The sequence below is a fragment of the Meriones unguiculatus genome, chromosome 10 (genome assembly GCF_030254825.1).
Source record: "Meriones unguiculatus strain TT.TT164.6M chromosome 10, Bangor_MerUng_6.1, whole genome shotgun sequence".
In the NCBI taxonomy this organism is placed as follows: Eukaryota; Metazoa; Chordata; class Mammalia; order Rodentia; family Muridae; genus Meriones; species Meriones unguiculatus.
This window is the reverse complement of record NC_083358.1, coordinates 67,632,107-67,649,721: the sequence shown is the minus strand read 5'-3', so window position 1 is coordinate 67,649,721 and position 17,615 is coordinate 67,632,107. Positions and strand designations below refer to the sequence as shown.

The 17,615-nt window shown below is 47.4% G+C and overlaps 1 protein-coding gene across 3 annotated transcripts in view; it reads left to right on the top strand.

Annotated features, from left to right (window-relative positions):
• Window positions 1-17,615, top strand: part of Tspan5 (tetraspanin 5) — a 164,972-nt gene that overhangs the window by 118,257 nt on the left and 29,100 nt on the right. For all 3 annotated transcript variants that reach the window (XR_009594661.1, XM_060392636.1, XM_060392637.1), the window contains exon 2: window positions 7,386-7,436. Coding sequence is in view for 2 of the 3 variants with exons in the window: in XM_060392636.1 (XP_060248619.1) it covers window positions 7,386-7,436 (51 nt within the window). In the remaining variant the exon portion in view is untranslated. The remainder of the gene's footprint in view (window positions 1-7,385; window positions 7,437-17,615) is intronic.

Genomic DNA, 17,615 nt, shown 5'->3' with positions numbered 1-17,615 from the left:
TAAGATGCTCAGAAGATGCTGCCTTTCCCATGTTACAGAACTGCACGGCACTGGGCGGAGAGTTCCACGGATGTGTACTCAGGCCAGACTGAGAATGGCCTTGTGACAGTGTAAAGTGAGAGACTCTGACCCTGGCTGCAATGGGGAATGTCCTGTTTACAGATTTGAGCTTTATCTGTCATGCCATCTTACCAAGATGGTTCTGGACAGTTTGTGTAAACCGGGACGCCAGAACCCAGCGGCAAGAGTAGGATTGACTTTTTGTGTATTGAATTTTCCACCAGTCCACACTTCCTTTTCTGCTATGGAAGGAATTGTACTCAGGGCCTTTTTGTTCCTAAAATAAGTCCCTGTTCCACAACGACAGGCATTGTGTTTGTGTGTACGCTTGGCACACCTGCGTACCCTGGCCACCCATCTACCAGAACTGGAGTGCTAGGTCAGAAAATGAGTGTTAGAAGGCGTCGCTGCAGCTTCCAGGCAACACCCTCCCTGCTGGCTGGTTCGGCACTGTCCAGAGACCTGTCCGGCCTTTTCAGGCAGAGATTTTAATTTTCTCAGAACATCAATTCTTCCTTCCATCATTGTTGGTTTTTTGTTGTTGTTGTTGTTGTTTGTTGTTTGTTTGCGTTTTAGGCTGTTGGTGAGGCTCAGGTTCCTGCCTTGCTGATCATAAACTTTGTTTCAGTCTGGGCAGATGGCCCGGATGGGGTTGCTACTTTTTAAGCAAACAGGAGTAAAGAGTGTCAGCTTACTTAGAAGCTGCCTGAGAGCTTCACCCTCCATATGTAATTGCTTCTTTTTAGGAATAGAACTAGCAGAGGTGGTACAAATAGATGGTGATTTTAAAATAATTTTGTTTTCAAAAGGACAAAAAAAAAGGGAGATTTGCTTCACAGAGAATTCAGATAGCAGCCAACTACTCATGCAAGAAAAAAAAAATGTCCTTCAGAATTGCCCCTAGGTCCAGCCAGCCCTGAAAACAGCCCCCAGAAGTTGATTTTTTTTTTTTTGCAGAGAAGTGGGGTTTATTTCCTTTGTACTGGGAAGTTGAAGAAGGGGCCCAGTGCATGCTGGGACCTGCAGCCCAGCCCCTCAGAATGTTGGAGGGCCATAGTCTTCCCTTCACTCCTCCATCCTGTCATTACCGAAAATGTCACTTCAGCTTCTCAGGAGGTCTCGGTTCTACCCACTTCTCCACCTGCTGGACATGACCAGCTCCTGTCAGCATTTCCGAACCTCCTCCTTTGGATCCCTGTGGATCTACTCCAGACGTCTGCAGCCCACATGGCGATTCTTCTTACCAGAGCCGGCCTGTCCCACCCACTCCCACCCACCACACAGATGGTCCCTGAGAAACTTCCTGTCACTGGGGTGATGAATGGCGCCTTACAGGGCCCAACCGTGCCGTGCCACACTTGCTGTTCTGATTGCGTGCCAGGCCCCTCCCATTTGTATCTCTGCTTATCTCGAGCCACGTCAGGTCATGTACAGAGTTGGAACTCAGGGAGTTGAGGACTGGAAAGAAATGGATTAGCGGCTTTTTGAAGTGTCCGTTCGGTGCCAGTTAGAATGAGACACTGTTCCATCCCAAGATAAGGGAGAGCCTGCCAGGAGGAAAATCACTGGATATGGAAGAGGAGGTTTTCCACTTGACAGGGCGGCAGATGCGCCTCTCCGGAATCACCCCATTACACCCAGAGCCCAATTTCCTTTCCGTCTTTGCCAAAGGATCAGTTGTGCGGTCCCTGGAAGCCAAGTCCAGCAGCCATTCTTTGTTTACATGGGGGCATTCTCAGTTCTGTCAGGAGAAGGTGCCTTTGATGCCTAGACATCAGAGGTGCAACTCAGAGGAACTGGGCCTGCACTTCCCAATACCTCCACCCCTGAGCTGGGTCTATGGAGGGCGTTTTAACATACTAGAAAAGCACAGGATGAACACCCCGAAGCTGAAAAACGTTAAGGTTTTGTATTATAGCTCTCGGAAAGGTTTTGGATTTTTATAACTAAGGCTATTTAACCAGCAAAGTCTATGCAAATATTCAGTAAACTCTGAACTAAGAAACACTTCTGGTTCCAAGCACTTTAGAAAAAGAAATGTTTGGGAGCCAGATCGATGATTCAGTGGTTAAGAGCACTGGCTGCTCTTCCAGAGGACCAGGGTTCAGTTCCCATCACCACATTACAGTTTGTTACTATCTGTAACTCCATTTCCCGGGGATCTGATGCCCTCTTCTGGCTTTTGTGGGCACTGCAAGCAAAACATCCATGCATGTAAAAATAAATTAAATAATTTTAAAAATTAAAAAAAAAAAGCAAAAAGGAATATCCAATAGTACTTACTCCCTGAGTGGCCCAGCTCAAGCAATGCTGGGAAAAATACTTAATGTTTCTAAACCTATTTTCTTATCTGTTAAATAAGCGTAATCTAAGATATCTACTGCATGGAATTGGTGTGGAATGCTTTAGGTGAACATTATTCCGCACGAATGTAATTTAATGTGAACTACTAATATATTTTCCAAGAGTTATGCTTAAAAGAGAAAAGAATGTTTACATTTCAACATAGAATAAATAGCAATTAATGGAATATTGTTTACTCCTTTCATTCCTATTACATCTTTGAACCTGGTATATGAGTTTGGACTAGTTGCCTTTCAGGTGATTACTGGTGTTTCTGCAGATTTATATTAAAAACAGTATCTTGTGGCCAGACATGGTGCCACGTGCCTTTAACCCCAGCACTTGGGAGATAGAGGCTGTTGGATCCTTGTGAGTTCAAGGCTAGATAGTCTGCAAAGCAAATTCCAGGCCAGCCGAGGATATGCTGTGAGATCTGTCTCAAACAAACAAACAAACAAAAAACTCAAAAGAAAACATTTTTTTCTTTTAGTGATAAGACCTGATTGCTCAAGATCCAGTATGACTTTGGCTACAGGACACAGAGAAACCAAGCTGGGACTTGGGTCTTCTTTACTGATGTTCACGTTTCACAGTGACAGAGATTCTGTGCAGGCTGCTTGGAGAGAAAAATTATTAGTGGACTTGCCCCGTGGAGAGCCCTAAATGCTTCAGTACCAACCTTACAAGAAGAATGTGCAATAGTGGCATGACTGTCACAGAAGTAACCAACGGCTTTCTGATTACAGTTGAGGCCTGCTGTATGGAGAGAATTAATGTCTGGTCAAAAGCCAGCGGCTGTGGTGGTCATAGGGTCCTTGGAGGCGACATGCTACTGTTGTTCTGGCAAACAGACATGTTACCAAACTCCCTTCTAAATATATAGGCTTATATCCATAGGTTCCTGATACTCTCAACTTTGGTCAGGGAAGCTTCTCTTTGTAGCAAGCAATAGTCAGTGAAGAGCCCTATGGCCAGTCAAAATGCCAAGAATAAGTGACTGTTGAGTATGTGTTCAGCCTCAAACAGGACAGCTACATAAATCTCCCTGAGGCTCAAGGATCTTCCCAGCAGCGGGAACAGAAGGAATGTCGTCAGAGCCAGGAGGTGGGGATGAGTGCTGTGAGATACTCTCCCCTGTGCACTAGCCTGACGTGGTACCACAGGTACTGCAGCTTAGGAACTCGGAGCAGCTGTGTTTACCTGCAAAGGGCTTGCACAGGATCACACCAAGTCCAGAAATTTCAGCATGGGGGAGGGGAAGGTTCGTGAAGCTCCATTGCTACCTGAGGCGCCAGTGGCAATTGAGGGTGGCTAGGATAGCATAGACTCATGCAGATAGCACCGACTGGACTCAGAGAATTATGAATGAAAGAAAAGGGGAGAATATGGAGATGGAAGAGACATGTGTGAGTGAGGGTGTCCTGGGGGAATAAGAGGGAGGGAGTTTGAAGTGGATATGACACAGACTTATTGTATATATGTATGAAAAAAATTTAAATCTAGTGTCTAGGGGCTGGGAATACAGCTTAGGGAAGGACACCTGCTTCGCTGTGTAAGAGGCTCAGAGTTGGCCCCCGTATCCAAAAACAGAAATGAAAATACTATCTCAGCTTGTATTTAGGATCCAACAAATTTTGACAAAAGTATTGTTATTCATTTTTACAACCTCGACGGTTTCTCGGGCAGACATTTGTGCCAACATTTGCATACACTGCTGTGGGGGATGTGTTTCGGGTTTGGTTTTGATTCCCTCTCAGGAGAGCGACAGGTTCCCAGGGTTCCTCTACAACAGTCTCTCTGGGTTTCAGAGTGAGGTCAGCATGGGGTTTCTGGGCGCCTTTCCTTCAGGAAGTGGGAAGGGGAAACGGCTTCAAGTGCTGCGAGCCTGCCTTCTGAGTTTTGGCTCTTCTCAGTTAATTATTTGGAGCTGGAACAATTTTGATTTTAAAACAAAACATATGGGCTGAGAACAGTCCGGAGGACATTTTCTGCTGATGTAGTGCTGAAGATATGCAGCAGGCAGAGGCCCTGCCCAGTGCCATTTACTCACTTAGGTACGGAACATTTCCCATTGTTTTCACATTCCTAAACCCTCATTTGGAAAGACACAAGTCAAAGCAGGAAACATGGAGGCAAAATTGTAAAGGAAATTGTGACTCTCTCTGACTCTCTATTTCTCTTTTTTCTTTTTTTTTCTCTCTCTCTCCTTCTGTTTCTCCTCTGTTGAAAACCATATCTTTCCAGGTTTTTTATTCTGGTTCTTGAAAGAAAAAAAAAAATTTTCCCCAAAGTGCCAAGCGGAGAAGGCAGAACTAGATAAAGAGCAGAAAGCCCTCATCCTACCAATCCAGCCAAATTTCTCACGTTCCTCCAGTGGTCAACACTGGCATGGAGAATGTCCCTCCACACTCAGTCCTGGCATGAAGGCAACCGTTTATCTCTTCTTGGAGATAGAGTCTCTCAGCCAAAGCTGTGCTGGAGCTCCCGATCCTCCCGCCTCCACCTCATAAGTGTTGAGACTGTAGATGGGCACCCGTCTCTTTAGCACCTTCTCTGCTTGCTGTCCTCAAGACACGCAGTGTCCTGGCTATCTCACAAGAGTCTGCCCTGAATGCAATCCCTTTGCCATCTCAGGTCGGGAATGGGAATTCACTGGTGAGAACACTTACCCTTAGTCAGAATCTTTGCTCAAAAGGAGGCCATTATGGTGCCAATTTCAAAAGGAGAACTACTGTGAAGGAAAAAAAAAAAAAGACACTGCCTCCAACACAGGACGCCCAGAGCCTGGTACATACCCAAAGAAGAGCATGAGTAGTTGGCAGGGACAGGCATGCACCCACCCGGCTCAGCAGCGGGACAGGCAGTTGACCGTTGCTGCACCAGGGGTGGTAACTGTTGTCCACAGAGAGCCTTAGCCTCAGAAGGTCAGCTGTTTGCCGCTGGGGTGCATTTGATTTCAATCTCATGTAGCACTGAGCTCTGCCCTCTGGAGCATTCCTGGCCCGACTGTGTCCTGTGTTTTCCCATCTACCTATCAGTTGTGACTGTATTTTGTCTAGCACCTGTGAGTATGAAACTAGCACGCTGAGTTGTTTTGTTGCTGTACTTTTTTCTTGTTTTATAGCAAAAGCATAAAATGAAATAGCTCACTGGCCAAGGTAGTAGAAGAGCTGACCGTAGTTGTTTTTTTTTTTTTTCCATCGGGTGTCAGAAAGCAAGAAATGTTTCTAAGCACTTGTGCTGGCTAGTTCTGTGTTGACTTGAGACAAGCCAGAATCTTTTGGGAATGGGGACTCTCCGTTGAGAAAATGGCTCTCTCAATGGCCTGTGGCACCCTTATGTAGGTGAGTCTGTGGAGGCCTTTGTGGTTGATGTGGGAGGGCCCAGCTCACTGCCGACGGTGCCACCACTGGGCAGGTGGTTCCTAGATTGTATGAAAAAGCAGGCTAAGCAAGCAGATGCAGAGATGCAAGCCAGTCCGCAGGATCCCTCGCTGGCCTCTGCATCAGTTCCTGCCTTGAGTTCCTGCCTTATCTTCAGTGATGGCCTGTGATGTAGAAGTATAAGCCAAATAAACCCTTTGCTCCCCAGGTTGTTTTTGGTCATTTTATCACAGCTATAGAAAGCTAACCAGGAGAGCGCTTTTTAAGTAGCTCGCTTGGAGCAACAGTAGGAAGAAGAGAGACTTTCTTTTTGTAAACCCTGAAGCTTTTCTGTGGGTGCACTCTCTTATTTAATGTCTTTTTCTTTTCTTTAGCTCTGGGAAGCTCTGTTCTTTTAAATGTGACCACATCTCGGAGTAACTGATTACCCTTTTCCCCCCCTCTCTTTCTCCACTTGGGTTTCTTGTCCCCTGCCTCTCGAGTGTCAGTAACTCCCTCCTGTGCATGACAAGATCTCGCTGGGTGGATGGGATCCTCAGACTGCCCCGAAACCGAAGAAGAGCCACCCCCACCATTGTGTCTTCTCACACCCTCTCAGCAGAGAGCTTTTCTGACATTTAGCTTAATCAAGATGTTAGTAAAATAAACAGCCTTCTTACACTGTCAGACTGAAACCGCGTGTCACCCCACCCCCACCATTTCAGTGTTTGGAAAGGAGTGTCTGTTGAGTCCAGGCGTGCTGTGTCCTGGTCCTGCTTCTCAGAGAGTGCACAGCACTGTACCTTTGTCACCCAGTCTTTGGCACCACAATTAAAAGACGCACGGGTATTTCAATTTTAGGGATATTAAAATGTAAAGGGGAGAATGTGTATCTCAGAGCAGACAGGATACAGTGAGAACCAATTGAAGTGGAAAGCCCTCCCCACCCATCACTGCCTGCTTCGTCACTGCCCTCCCAGCCTCAGTGTGGCTAACTGACAGAGCTGCCTTAATTCACTGTGCATGTGAACGCGTGTGCCAAGTTACAAATGGAGTTGACTTGGTTTAGACTAGGGAGTGTGATGGAGGCCCTTGGAGATTCAGTTTTCATTGCCAAGAAACAAAACGAGCAATCTGAGGATTATTTGGGATCACATTGAACTTGATAGGATTCTCATTGCCTCTGGAGGAGTGATGAGGGGCTTGTCAGAGGATGTGAGGCTCCTGTGTTCCCTCTCTTACCAGGTCCTCTCTGTATGATTCAGTGGGCAGAGGACAACATGGCTCTAAATGCGCTGTACGTCCATGGCTAATGGTTGGTGCCTCAGATTGCTGGACACACTCACTCGTGCTCTCTACTTTTTAAATGTTTATTTCATTCAAGATCTACCTAAAGATTAAAATTCATGATTTGAAGGGCTTTCGGGCACCTATGGGTCCCCACCCCTTCTCAATGTTATAATAATTTTAAGCAAGTAGACAATTGGGTTTTTTGTTTGTTTGTTTTGTTTTTCTGATCAAGTAATATAGCAAAAGCAATGAATTGAAAATGTATTTGCATGAGTAAAAATGTGGTGTTTTCCCTAACACTTACCCTGATCTCCTTCTTTTCTCTTTCAGTTTTTGGGAATAACGTTTCTTGGCATTGGACTGTGGGCGTGGAATGAAAAAGTAAGTTGAATGTCGTGAAGAAGGACAGGTCTGGTTCAAGGCCGAGTCCCGAATGTTTCCCTTTTGTCTTTGATCACCACAGGTAAAAACAAATAGTTGCTTAATGAGAGGAAGCATTCTTCAAGACTGTGTGGGAGTCTAAAGAGATCACAGCATCAAAATAATCACCACAGCCACAGTGTGCTGTGTGTTTACAACGGAGGATGTGACTGGGCTTTGATTCTGAGGCCCAGCCTCACCCAGCCACAATGATCTCAGTCTGCTTATAAATGTCACTGTGTGACCTGTAACCTTTCATCCCCCTCTCTCATCTTTGGAACCCGTTTGGAAGATGACTTAAATGATAAAAAATGGTTTTTCAGTATGCCATGTTGTGGGATGGAAGCCAAATAAAAAATCATGTTTAGACACCAGATAAACTCATCTCTGATGCTAAAGAATGTGAACAGGCAGCCTCTGGTCATAAATATCAAGCAATGCTCAAGGTCAGTGGTCACATACCAAGGAAAATCCAGACGTACCAGGTGACATTCCAAATGGTAATGAAGCTCCGGTTCTTGGCAGTTTCTATCCTAAGCAGTGCTAGCGAAGCACGCCTTGTCTCCTCTGTGTTCCCTACCACACCTTTTGATTTTCCCAGGTCGCCACTGAAACTCCAAAGTGGGAATCACCCCCCTTTTCCCTTTTGTTGGGAGTGAAGTCACAGCAAAGTCTTACTGGCTCCTACCTAGTGAGAATGAACATTGTTAGAACTGGTCAGCATTCTGGCAAAGTTAGAAGTTAGCTTTTTCTTCGAGACTGTTCTCTTATCTCCTGGTTGTTTGACCTCTTGAACCTGCCTATGCGTAAAGGCTTGAAGGTTCTTTTTGAAGTGTCACATGTTTTAAGAGCCATTATCAGTAAATAGAAAGGAGACCCAAACCAAGGCTGTAGCCAAACAAAGGGCTTTAGGGAAGTCAGAGAGGTTTCTACTAGTAGACCCTCTTGCAGACAGACCACATGGAACAAAGAGTAAAACGTAAGTTTTAACAACGACTGTGGGGGTGTTACTCAGTTGTAGAGCATTGTCGGGAGTTCTCAGGACTGCACAAGAGAAGGGGAACACAGGTTCAGTTAGTAAAATGCTTGCCACAACTCAGTTCATCCGTGCACTGATGCAGAAAGCCAAATGTGGTGGCACCTAATTTTACTTCTCTGCTGGGGAGGTGGAGACAGGATCCTGGGAGCCAGGCTCGTGAGCTTCAGGTTCCAGTGAGAGATCCTGTTGCAAAAACATGAGATGGATTGCAACTAAGAAATGACACCCGAGGTTAGCCTGTGGGTTCCACGTGCACGAATGTGAATGCACACATGCACCGACATGTTTGCTCTGAATATGTGAATACAAATGTACACACTCTCTCTCTCTCTCTCTCTCTCTCTCTCTGCCTCTCTCTCCTCTGTCTCCTCTGTCTCCTCTGTCTCCGTCTCATCTTTCTCTCTCTCTCTTTAGGAAACAAAGAAAATGGGCCTGGTGAAATGGCCTGGAGGGTAAAGGCATTTACTGCCAGGCCTGACAATCTGAGTTGGATCTGTAGTTCTCATCTAGTGGAAGGAGAGAATGGACTGAGAATTGTCCTCTGACTGTTGTCACACGTGTTACAGACACACACACACACACACACACACACACACACACAATCATAAATGTAAAAAAACCATTAAAGACTAAAGAGAAAAGGGTGTCACCCCTTTTTGGCTTATGGAATGGTTCTATGATATATAAAATGCATTATGAAAAATGCACCACTGCCCAGCAAGCAGTAACCTTTTGAGACCAAGCCTTCCTTATACAAAGTCAGGCAAATTAAGTTCCCCGAACAGATAAGGCCATCCCTCTAAACTTCTCTGCTGAATAACAATCTTCCCTTGGATTGTGGTTAGCTTCTTCTTCATCCCAGTTAAGCCTGGGGATTTGTCCTGGTGGAATCTCAGAAATTCCCCCTTTAGAGCCCTCAGTTTGGTTAAATGCCAGATAACAGCTTCTTACAACTCCTTTAATAAGAGCCCATTTCTGGCCGCTTTAAAAAGGATACTGGGAAGGCATTAAATGAACCAATTGTCTGTCCTAGCAATAAACAGGCAGTTGATCATTTTGAAGGGTTTCTTTTTCTCTTTATAAAGTACAATTATGTTTTTATTTCGTTGGTTGCCTCACATATCTTTTCTGATGAAATCAAAAGCTTCCAAAATTGGCAACATTCTCCCAAGGAGACAGGGTGCCACCAAGTTCAGAAAAGGACGAATTAACAGTCCTTTGTCAGGGCCACTGCCAGCAAGTGGAACGTGGCCCAAGTCACTCAGCAACTAGCCAGCAAAGGTCCAGGTAGGAGGAGGAGGGACTGAGGTATCGGGGCCACGCAGTAGCCAAGCCTGCAGCGCACTGCTCATGCGTCTGGACCTCAGACACGGAGCTGTAGCAAGGCGTGAGACAGAATTCCTGCCTCATGCAGCATGCATTCTAGGAGAGATTCTGGCTGGAGGAGGTCACTGGCCAGGAACTGCATGCAGATGCCAGCAGGAAGCGAGTGGCAGGAGACTGGTGTCTACCGTCCTGCAGTTGGATTGTTGCATCGTGAGTCGCTAGGCAAATGTTCTATTACTGAACTGTCGCGCTGGGGTGTCCCTTTCAGAGCTGTGAACAAGCCTTCCTGAGGAGAGCAGGTTGAGGACGTTCCAGGAAGAGGGATGACAAAGTCTCCACCTTTGTAACTGCAGAAGCCCCTTGTCCAAAACCTTTGAGCCTGTACCAGGCCAGGTCTCTGGTTTAAGATAAACCCTAGTCAGGCCGAGGGTAGAAAGGGTGGAAACTGCCGAGTTAACACTAGTTTGATTGGTAAACTCCAGACAAAGTTGTGACATTTACTTTAAAGGAGGAGGCAAGGAGAAAGTTTAAAACTGGGTCGCAGCTGGAATGATGTTAAATCCACTTCAGGGATCAGATTTCTGTAATATACAAAACTTTAAACACAGTTAGGTAGTGTTCAAAAGCAGCAGAGGTGAAAATAATTACCCTTCAAACTTAATATCTGTCAGTCCGAGTTAATATTACAGGGGAATGTTAGAAATAATTATTAAGTAATTGTATCTGAATTTCAAGTTGGTCTTAAAGAATCAAAGAATGACTATGTCTCCAGGGGAAGCTAGTCTGTTCTTAGTTTTCTGTGATCTCAGGATCTGTTTCTTGGAAGGAATGTTAGCCGGTATATGGCATGAATCACCTTCTCTAACACCTCTGGCAATGTGTGGCCATAGTGAACAGATTTTTTCCAATAACATTATTGAACACCTAGCCTGTGAAGGCTCCTAATGCTGGATCTAGAAAAGACACATGTACCATAGGATTACAGTAAATGCTGGTTGGAGTGAGTATGTGTTTAAGAGTTCCCACAGCGCCCTTCTCCCACTATTTCTGTCTTTGGGTTACTTTTACTCTTAAAAGTCTTTCTTCAGTCAGATTAGGATCATGTACCATGGATTTTCATTTCACTCTGTGTTGGGTCCCTCCTTTTGGATCTTGTGGTTTTTGTCAGGAGGGAACTCCTGCTTCCTTTGTGGTGACCAGAGCATCTTTTCTCTGGGTGGTCCTCACACACCGGTGGGCTGAAGTCCCACCACCATCCTCTTGGATGTGTTCCTCTGACCTCCCTATAATACGTCCTCTCTGCCATTGAGAGGGCACTGAGAAGCTATAGAAAGTATGCCTAGGGGCTGGAGAGATGGCTCAGCGGTTGAGAGCACTTGGAGAAAGCTTGAGTTCACTTCCCAGCAGAAGGTCTCAACTGTGTGTAACTACAGGTCTAGGGGTTCCTCGGCAGGCTTTCAATGCACATGATACGATACATGCACGTGGGCAAAGCCATGCACAGACATAAAATACACATAAAAATTTAAAATTTTTAGATACGTATGTATATATTTACAAAAGAAAATACATGGTTCTGTCCCTTCTCCCTTTTTTCGGTGTCCATGGAGTTTGAGACCCACAGCCCATCCCTGAGTCCACAGTTTGCTGACAGTTCCCAAAATTGTTCTTAGACCCAGCTGGCTTACCACATCTGCCTCACATCTAACAGGGTTTGAGGGTCAGTGTGAGATTAGGCATGCACACAGTAATGGCCACCTTTCCTCCTCTGGAGCCCAAACCTTTCATCTAGAAGGCTGCCGTTCCACTCAGTGTGGCTTCGGCTGCGTGTTTCCACCAGTCTCCTTCACTTCTCCCTTCTCAATCAAGTCTCCCTTTAACTTCTCTCTCCCTCCGTGGATATGAACTATGGATTCCAGAGGGCTAGGGGTGCCCCGGTGAACCCTGTTTGCACAAGCCTTCTAAAAGTCGCTACTGAACGCTATCAGAATGTTGATCGTCTGAAGGATGTAGCCCAGGTCATGTCAGTAGAATTTTCCTTTGAGACTGATGTTCGTTCGGTTGACGTAGACCCTCGGGTCAGTCACAGGGTTTCTATCATCTATTTGTCATTGTATCAGACCATTGTTTTTAATTCCCCTCTTTAATGGGCAACATCCTTCACTTTGTCTCCGCTCCATCTCTTTGCCAGCCCAGGAACTTAGTTGAACCTTCTACTTTCTTTCCTTACAGCTTTGCTAATTCCCCCTCACCTCCTTGACTTATGAATTTTGGGGAGCCCCTGCCCCAAGACCACTTCTGCAGAGGCCAGAAGCGGGCACCAAATGCCCTAGAAAGTGGAGTAATTATGAGCAGCTTGATGTGGGTGCTGGGAACCGTACTCAGGTCCTCTGCAGAGCCGTACATGCTCTTAACCTTTCTCCAGTTTTAGTGTGATGCTCAGGTCATACTGTCCAGGGGCTGGGGCTGTAGCTCCGTCGGTGCAGTGCCTCCTGGGGATTTATCAGGCCCTGGGGTCCCCCTCTAGTACGTAAACCAGATGGGTTGCAGGCTCTACCTTTAATCCTATCACCCTGGAGGTGGATCAGGAGTTAAAGGTCATTATGGGCTATGCAGTTCAGGCTACTTGAACTGGAGACGTGAACAGGTCTCAAAGAAAGAAAAACAAAACAAAACAAAAAAATACTGCTTACCCAGGCCATGATGGTACGTGCCTGTAATTCCAGAAGTGTGTGCAGGATGGTTATCAATTTGAGGTCAGCTTGGTCTACATGGTAAGACCCTTTATTAAAGCAGTAGTCAGAAATATGATCTTTAAAACAATGAATGAGCAGATGACAGTGGCTATATTCTTTTAAATCCTGGCTGTTCCATGGCCCCCAGTCTTTGAGCGGCAAAAGTCGGTAGTTGCATAAGATTTCTAGTGAACTATTTTCACACTTCTTACTGTAAAGAAGGAGGCAACTTACCCCTGGTTTGTTTTTTGATATCCGATATGAGTGACACCGCTTTCGAAATAGCACGTTTGCAAATTCTGGGAAATGGCATCTTATTTCTGTTGTTAAGAATGGGGCTCTGTCTGGTTACCTCTGTATGGTTTCGTGGGAGTATTAAGGTGTTTTCCCTCACCTGCTTTGTGCGCTTTTCTGCTCATTACATCATTCCGAGCAGGGCAAGGAGAGGGGGGTTGCCTTGCTGACGGTTAGAAGGGAGAGTTTTACAGTTGTTGGTCTTGGGAGGAGAGGATTCCACGTTCCAGAATCAGAGAAAGCACTTCCTTGATCCTGCGTTTGACTTTGGGGTTTCCGGTGTCCCCTGCCTTGTCTAACATAGCTCCTGCTTCTTGGCAGACAACTCCCTGAGTTTGGTACTCCATTTCCTCCAACTCCTGCACAGTGGACATGCAGATGCTCACAACAACACGTCTGAGCCGTGCAGAAGAGCTTTATGCTTTCAAATGCTGATTAGGATAAAAAAAATACATCCTTATAAGGAGGTTTCATTTTCACTCCTGTGGTCCATGCGTTACCTTGGGTTAAATTTCAGAAATAGGGAAATTGAAGATTCCTGTTTTCTCCCTCTCTGTCTCCTTGTCCTCTGTCATCCTCCCTCATGCCCTCCCCTGGCTACACACCCTGAGTCCAGGAGAGAAGCTGGAAATGGATCCCGTATTGTGTCTTTCCTGCATTTGGGGACAATTCTGTTGTAGGGCCTTTTCCCTGCCTCAAGTCTCTATCTGGAAGTCTCTCCATCACCATCTTGTAGTACACTCTCCCTGTGTTCCCAGGAAGGGGAGTCAGGAATGCCGAGACTGGGACAGCCAAGCAGTTCATGGCAGAGGAAGGCAGGAGTGGAAAGATTTGGCTACCCTGCTTTGGAGTCACTTGAAGGGATAGCTGTAAGACCCTGGAAGCCTTCTTCAAAGATGCCCCTCTATTGACTGAAGCATAGTAACCCTCTCTGCCACCCTCCCTCAGCTATCCCTGCCACCCACTTAAGCTCCCTGTCATATCTGTAAACAGGCAGCTTTTTGTCAGAGCCTGAAGCAAGAACGGGGCATGATGAAAAAAGTCAAATAAAATCTGTTTGTGTATGTAACCCTTGAAATATTACTCAGACAAGTTCTTTAGGAACAAAACTTGAAATTGGCTAAAAGGTCAGAGGCCTTGTTACTTATGGTCAGACCTCCCTTCCTGACCTACTCTAAGACAGACTCTGTCTGGCACTGAGATAGTATCGCTTACCCATGCCAAACTGCGCTGGGCCATGGGGGCACAGGGATGTGGGCCTTGGCCATAGTTTCATAGGCTGCTTCCTGTCAGCTCAGAATACAGATGAGCTTGCTGGGTGCTAGAACAAATGGCCTGGGGTCTTCCTAAAGCTTCCCTGCTGAGTTCCTCAGCCTTTCGATTGCTTTGATCTGAGTGGCCACGCTATACCCCGGACAGACCCCTTTTCTTCTGTCTGTCCCTCTGAATTCTGCTGATGTCTCATTTCAGCCTAGGTAGTCCCATCTGGTGAGGTCAGCCTGGCCCAAGCTGCCTCTTCCACACTGCCCTCGTGATTGCTCTTGCAAAAGAGCTCAGTCCAACCAGAATCCCCCTTGCTGGCCTCTGACCCCAGAGCAGTCGGCAGCCAGCCTTCGTCTGTCCAGGTGAGCGGGCCCCATGTCCCTCATCACAGACGACCACCTGCACCCTGGTTCTCCCCTTGGCACTCCGCGTCAGCAGTGAGTGAAAAGAGAAGTCTCACCTCCCACACATGCGCCCCTGGGAGTGAGCAGTTTCATGCACAAATCCCTCATTTCGTGTCTGGGTGCTGGGGATTTGACCTCGGGTCATCGTTTACAGCAGCGGCTTCGCTGACTGACCGCCTTCACCAACTGATCCGTCTCCCACAGCAGCCACCTCCAGGACAGTTTGAGTCTCCTCACCAGGCTCTCTCGCCACCTTTTTGCATGCCTGACTCGACGAGGGCATTACCAGTGGCGGCGTGGGCGGGGGACAGGCAGGGCTAGCTCCCACTCACTTTGGTTTTCTGTTAGCAGTGAAACCTGAGTCAGGAACGCTGTTTCCTGATTTAACCGTGTTGCGTTAGAGATAAGAACCCCCACTCCCCTGCTGCCCGCACCGGTCATCCAGTAGTACATGCCACGAGGATAGGCCGTATAGCTCAGCGGCCAGGGGACCTAGACACAAATCTCCTCAGTCCCCCTCTCCCTTCAGTGATTTGGCTCTCTCACGTTGTGTCTGTCCCCCACTTTCTCCCGAGTACTCAGCTGGTAGGTGGGTGAAGTAATGAAGGCCTCCCGGGGCCTGACATAGTATGCATCTCTGTAGCTCTCAGGACAGGGCCCCAGTTGAGCTCTGTGCAACAGGTCCACCAGCTGCTTCTGTAGTGCCCAGCAGAGGCCTGCACAGGGTTTCTCGGTACAGAAATGCCTGGGCCTTCCTCGCCCGAGTGCCTGAAGAGCAGGCCCAATCTCACCCTGACACCCTCTTCTAGCTACTTCCATCCCTCTTCACACACACAGACCCTGTTGACCGAGTCCGGTGTCTTTGCCTCCACACTTGCTGACATGACCTTCTATCCCTCCTCTCTGTGGTGCCTCTCCCCTGCCCAATGGCCCCTCCCTGCACACATGCTGTGGGCTGTCACTGAATCTTGGTCTAAGTGGCCACGGCTGACACGGTTCTGCAGACTAAGACAAAATAACACAGTGTGGACTGAAAGAAGGACGGAAGGCTAGATCAAGGCGCGGGCCAGTTCAGTTCCAAGAGAAGGCTGCCACCCTGGCCTACAGATGGGTGAATCCTCACCGCCTCCATGCCTGGCAGGATGGGAAGTGGGCAGGGAGCTCTGGTCTCTTCTCTCAAGGATGCCTGTCAGGTCATGGGGATTCTAGCCTCATGAACTTCTCAAAGGACCTCATCTTCAGCTGCTGTCGCCTCGGTGGTGATTATGATTAGTGGGGCAGAGAGGCATTCAGTCTTAAACAGGGCCTCTATTTTTTCAGTGTAAACATGTTTAAGAATTCTGTTCAGCTGGGCACGGTGGGCCACGCCGGTAATCCCATTCGGGGAGCAGAGGCAGGCAGATCTCTATGAGTTCGAGGCCAGCCCGGTCTACAAAGCGAGCCTAGGACAGCCAAGGCTACATAGAAAGAAACAAAACAATAGAATAGAATATTCCTAAGTGTAATTACTGTCTTCTGAGTAGATGTATGAAAGATTCCGTCAGGTGCCGGGGAACATGGGGCCCTTAGGATGTGGGATACTTCTGTGTGGGGCTTTCTGTCTGCGGGGCAGTCACTCACTAGTGTGGGGGTGGGCTGTCTTTCCTACCTGTGAGCAAAACCAGCCTGTGGAACCAGCCAGCTGCTCTCCCAGCAGCTGCTTGGCTGCAAGAATTTGTATAGGCTTAAAAGATGATTGTACTCTTCATCTCTTCAAAGATACCACATGAACATTTTTTTTTTTTAATGTGCAAGAAAGGATTACCTGAGTCACTCTGATGACCTTTCTTGACAAGGTAAAATGGCTCGCTTTCCTGAAGGTGAGCTTCTCTACTAGGCCTGAGCTAAGCTGCTCTCAGCTCATCACATCTCCTGAGACCGTTCAAGTCTGTCAAGCTCTCCTGGCACACCTCATCCCACCCCAGCCCACCGCTGGCCTCTGCTGCAGTTCACCGGGTAGATGGAAACTTGGGTTTTTTACGAAGTGGTTTTGCCATGGAACGTTCTTAGAGGTTCTTTAATGAGTTTCTGTAGGCCCCTGCCTGGTCCTTCTGTGGACATCATTCAAAAGCCACAATTTTCCACGAATCCTACTTGCATGTTCTTTGAAATGCCACACCTGTCACCGTTTGTCAGCAGGGAAATGTTTCTTTCCCTCGTCTTCTGGGGAAGTTTTCAGGCCTGCAGCAGTAGGGCCTGGTGTGTGGAGAGGTAGGGTGAACCAGGATCCAGTGTCATAAATACCTCACAGAGGTCCATCTGGTCTGGGTTTGCACGCACATTTCATAAGCCTGTCCCTCTGTTTCCCATCCAGCAGTTGGAAGGCATGCGCTTATGTATGCAAAGGCAGGAGAGCCCCAGACCCTGGGGTACATTCTGCTATTTCTGCAGTTCTTCACTGTGTGGGTTGACGGGGAAGAACCTGCAGCCTGCCAGGTGGCACACAGAGGCTGCGCTGTGCCGGCGCTGAAGAAAACCACAGACACTCCTGAAGTGCCTTGGCTCGGGACGCTCCGCAGCTTTGTTTGCCTTTTTGTTTCTGGTGCTCGCATAGCAACTTCTTTGAAGGAGAAATTGTTACCCAGAACACACTCCTTTACTGCGGAACCAGGAGGGAGAAGCTGCTTGAATCGCAGAGGTGGCTGGACCGCTGAGGTGCTGATGAGGAAGGAGGCGGGGAGGGAGGCTGGAAGATGCTTCCACATGCATTCTGAGACAGAATGGGGGTGAACAGCTATGAGGAGGTCATTGCAGAGTCCCAACAGCCACCAAATGCAGTCCTCAGCTCCCTGGCTGCAGAAGTACCCAGCTGCTGCATGTACAGTGTCATGTGACTTCTCTACGTACAGAGGCTTTACCTACCCCTGCTTTTGTTCACTCATAGTCCTCCCTCTGCCTTCCTCTGCACATCTTAGGTTATTCTCTCTCTCTCTCTCTCTCTCTCTCTCTCTCTCTCCAAAGATCCAATTAGCACGCTCCAGATATTAGTGCCTCGCTCTGCATGATCAACAGATGTGGCCACAGATTTCCTTAGGCAGCA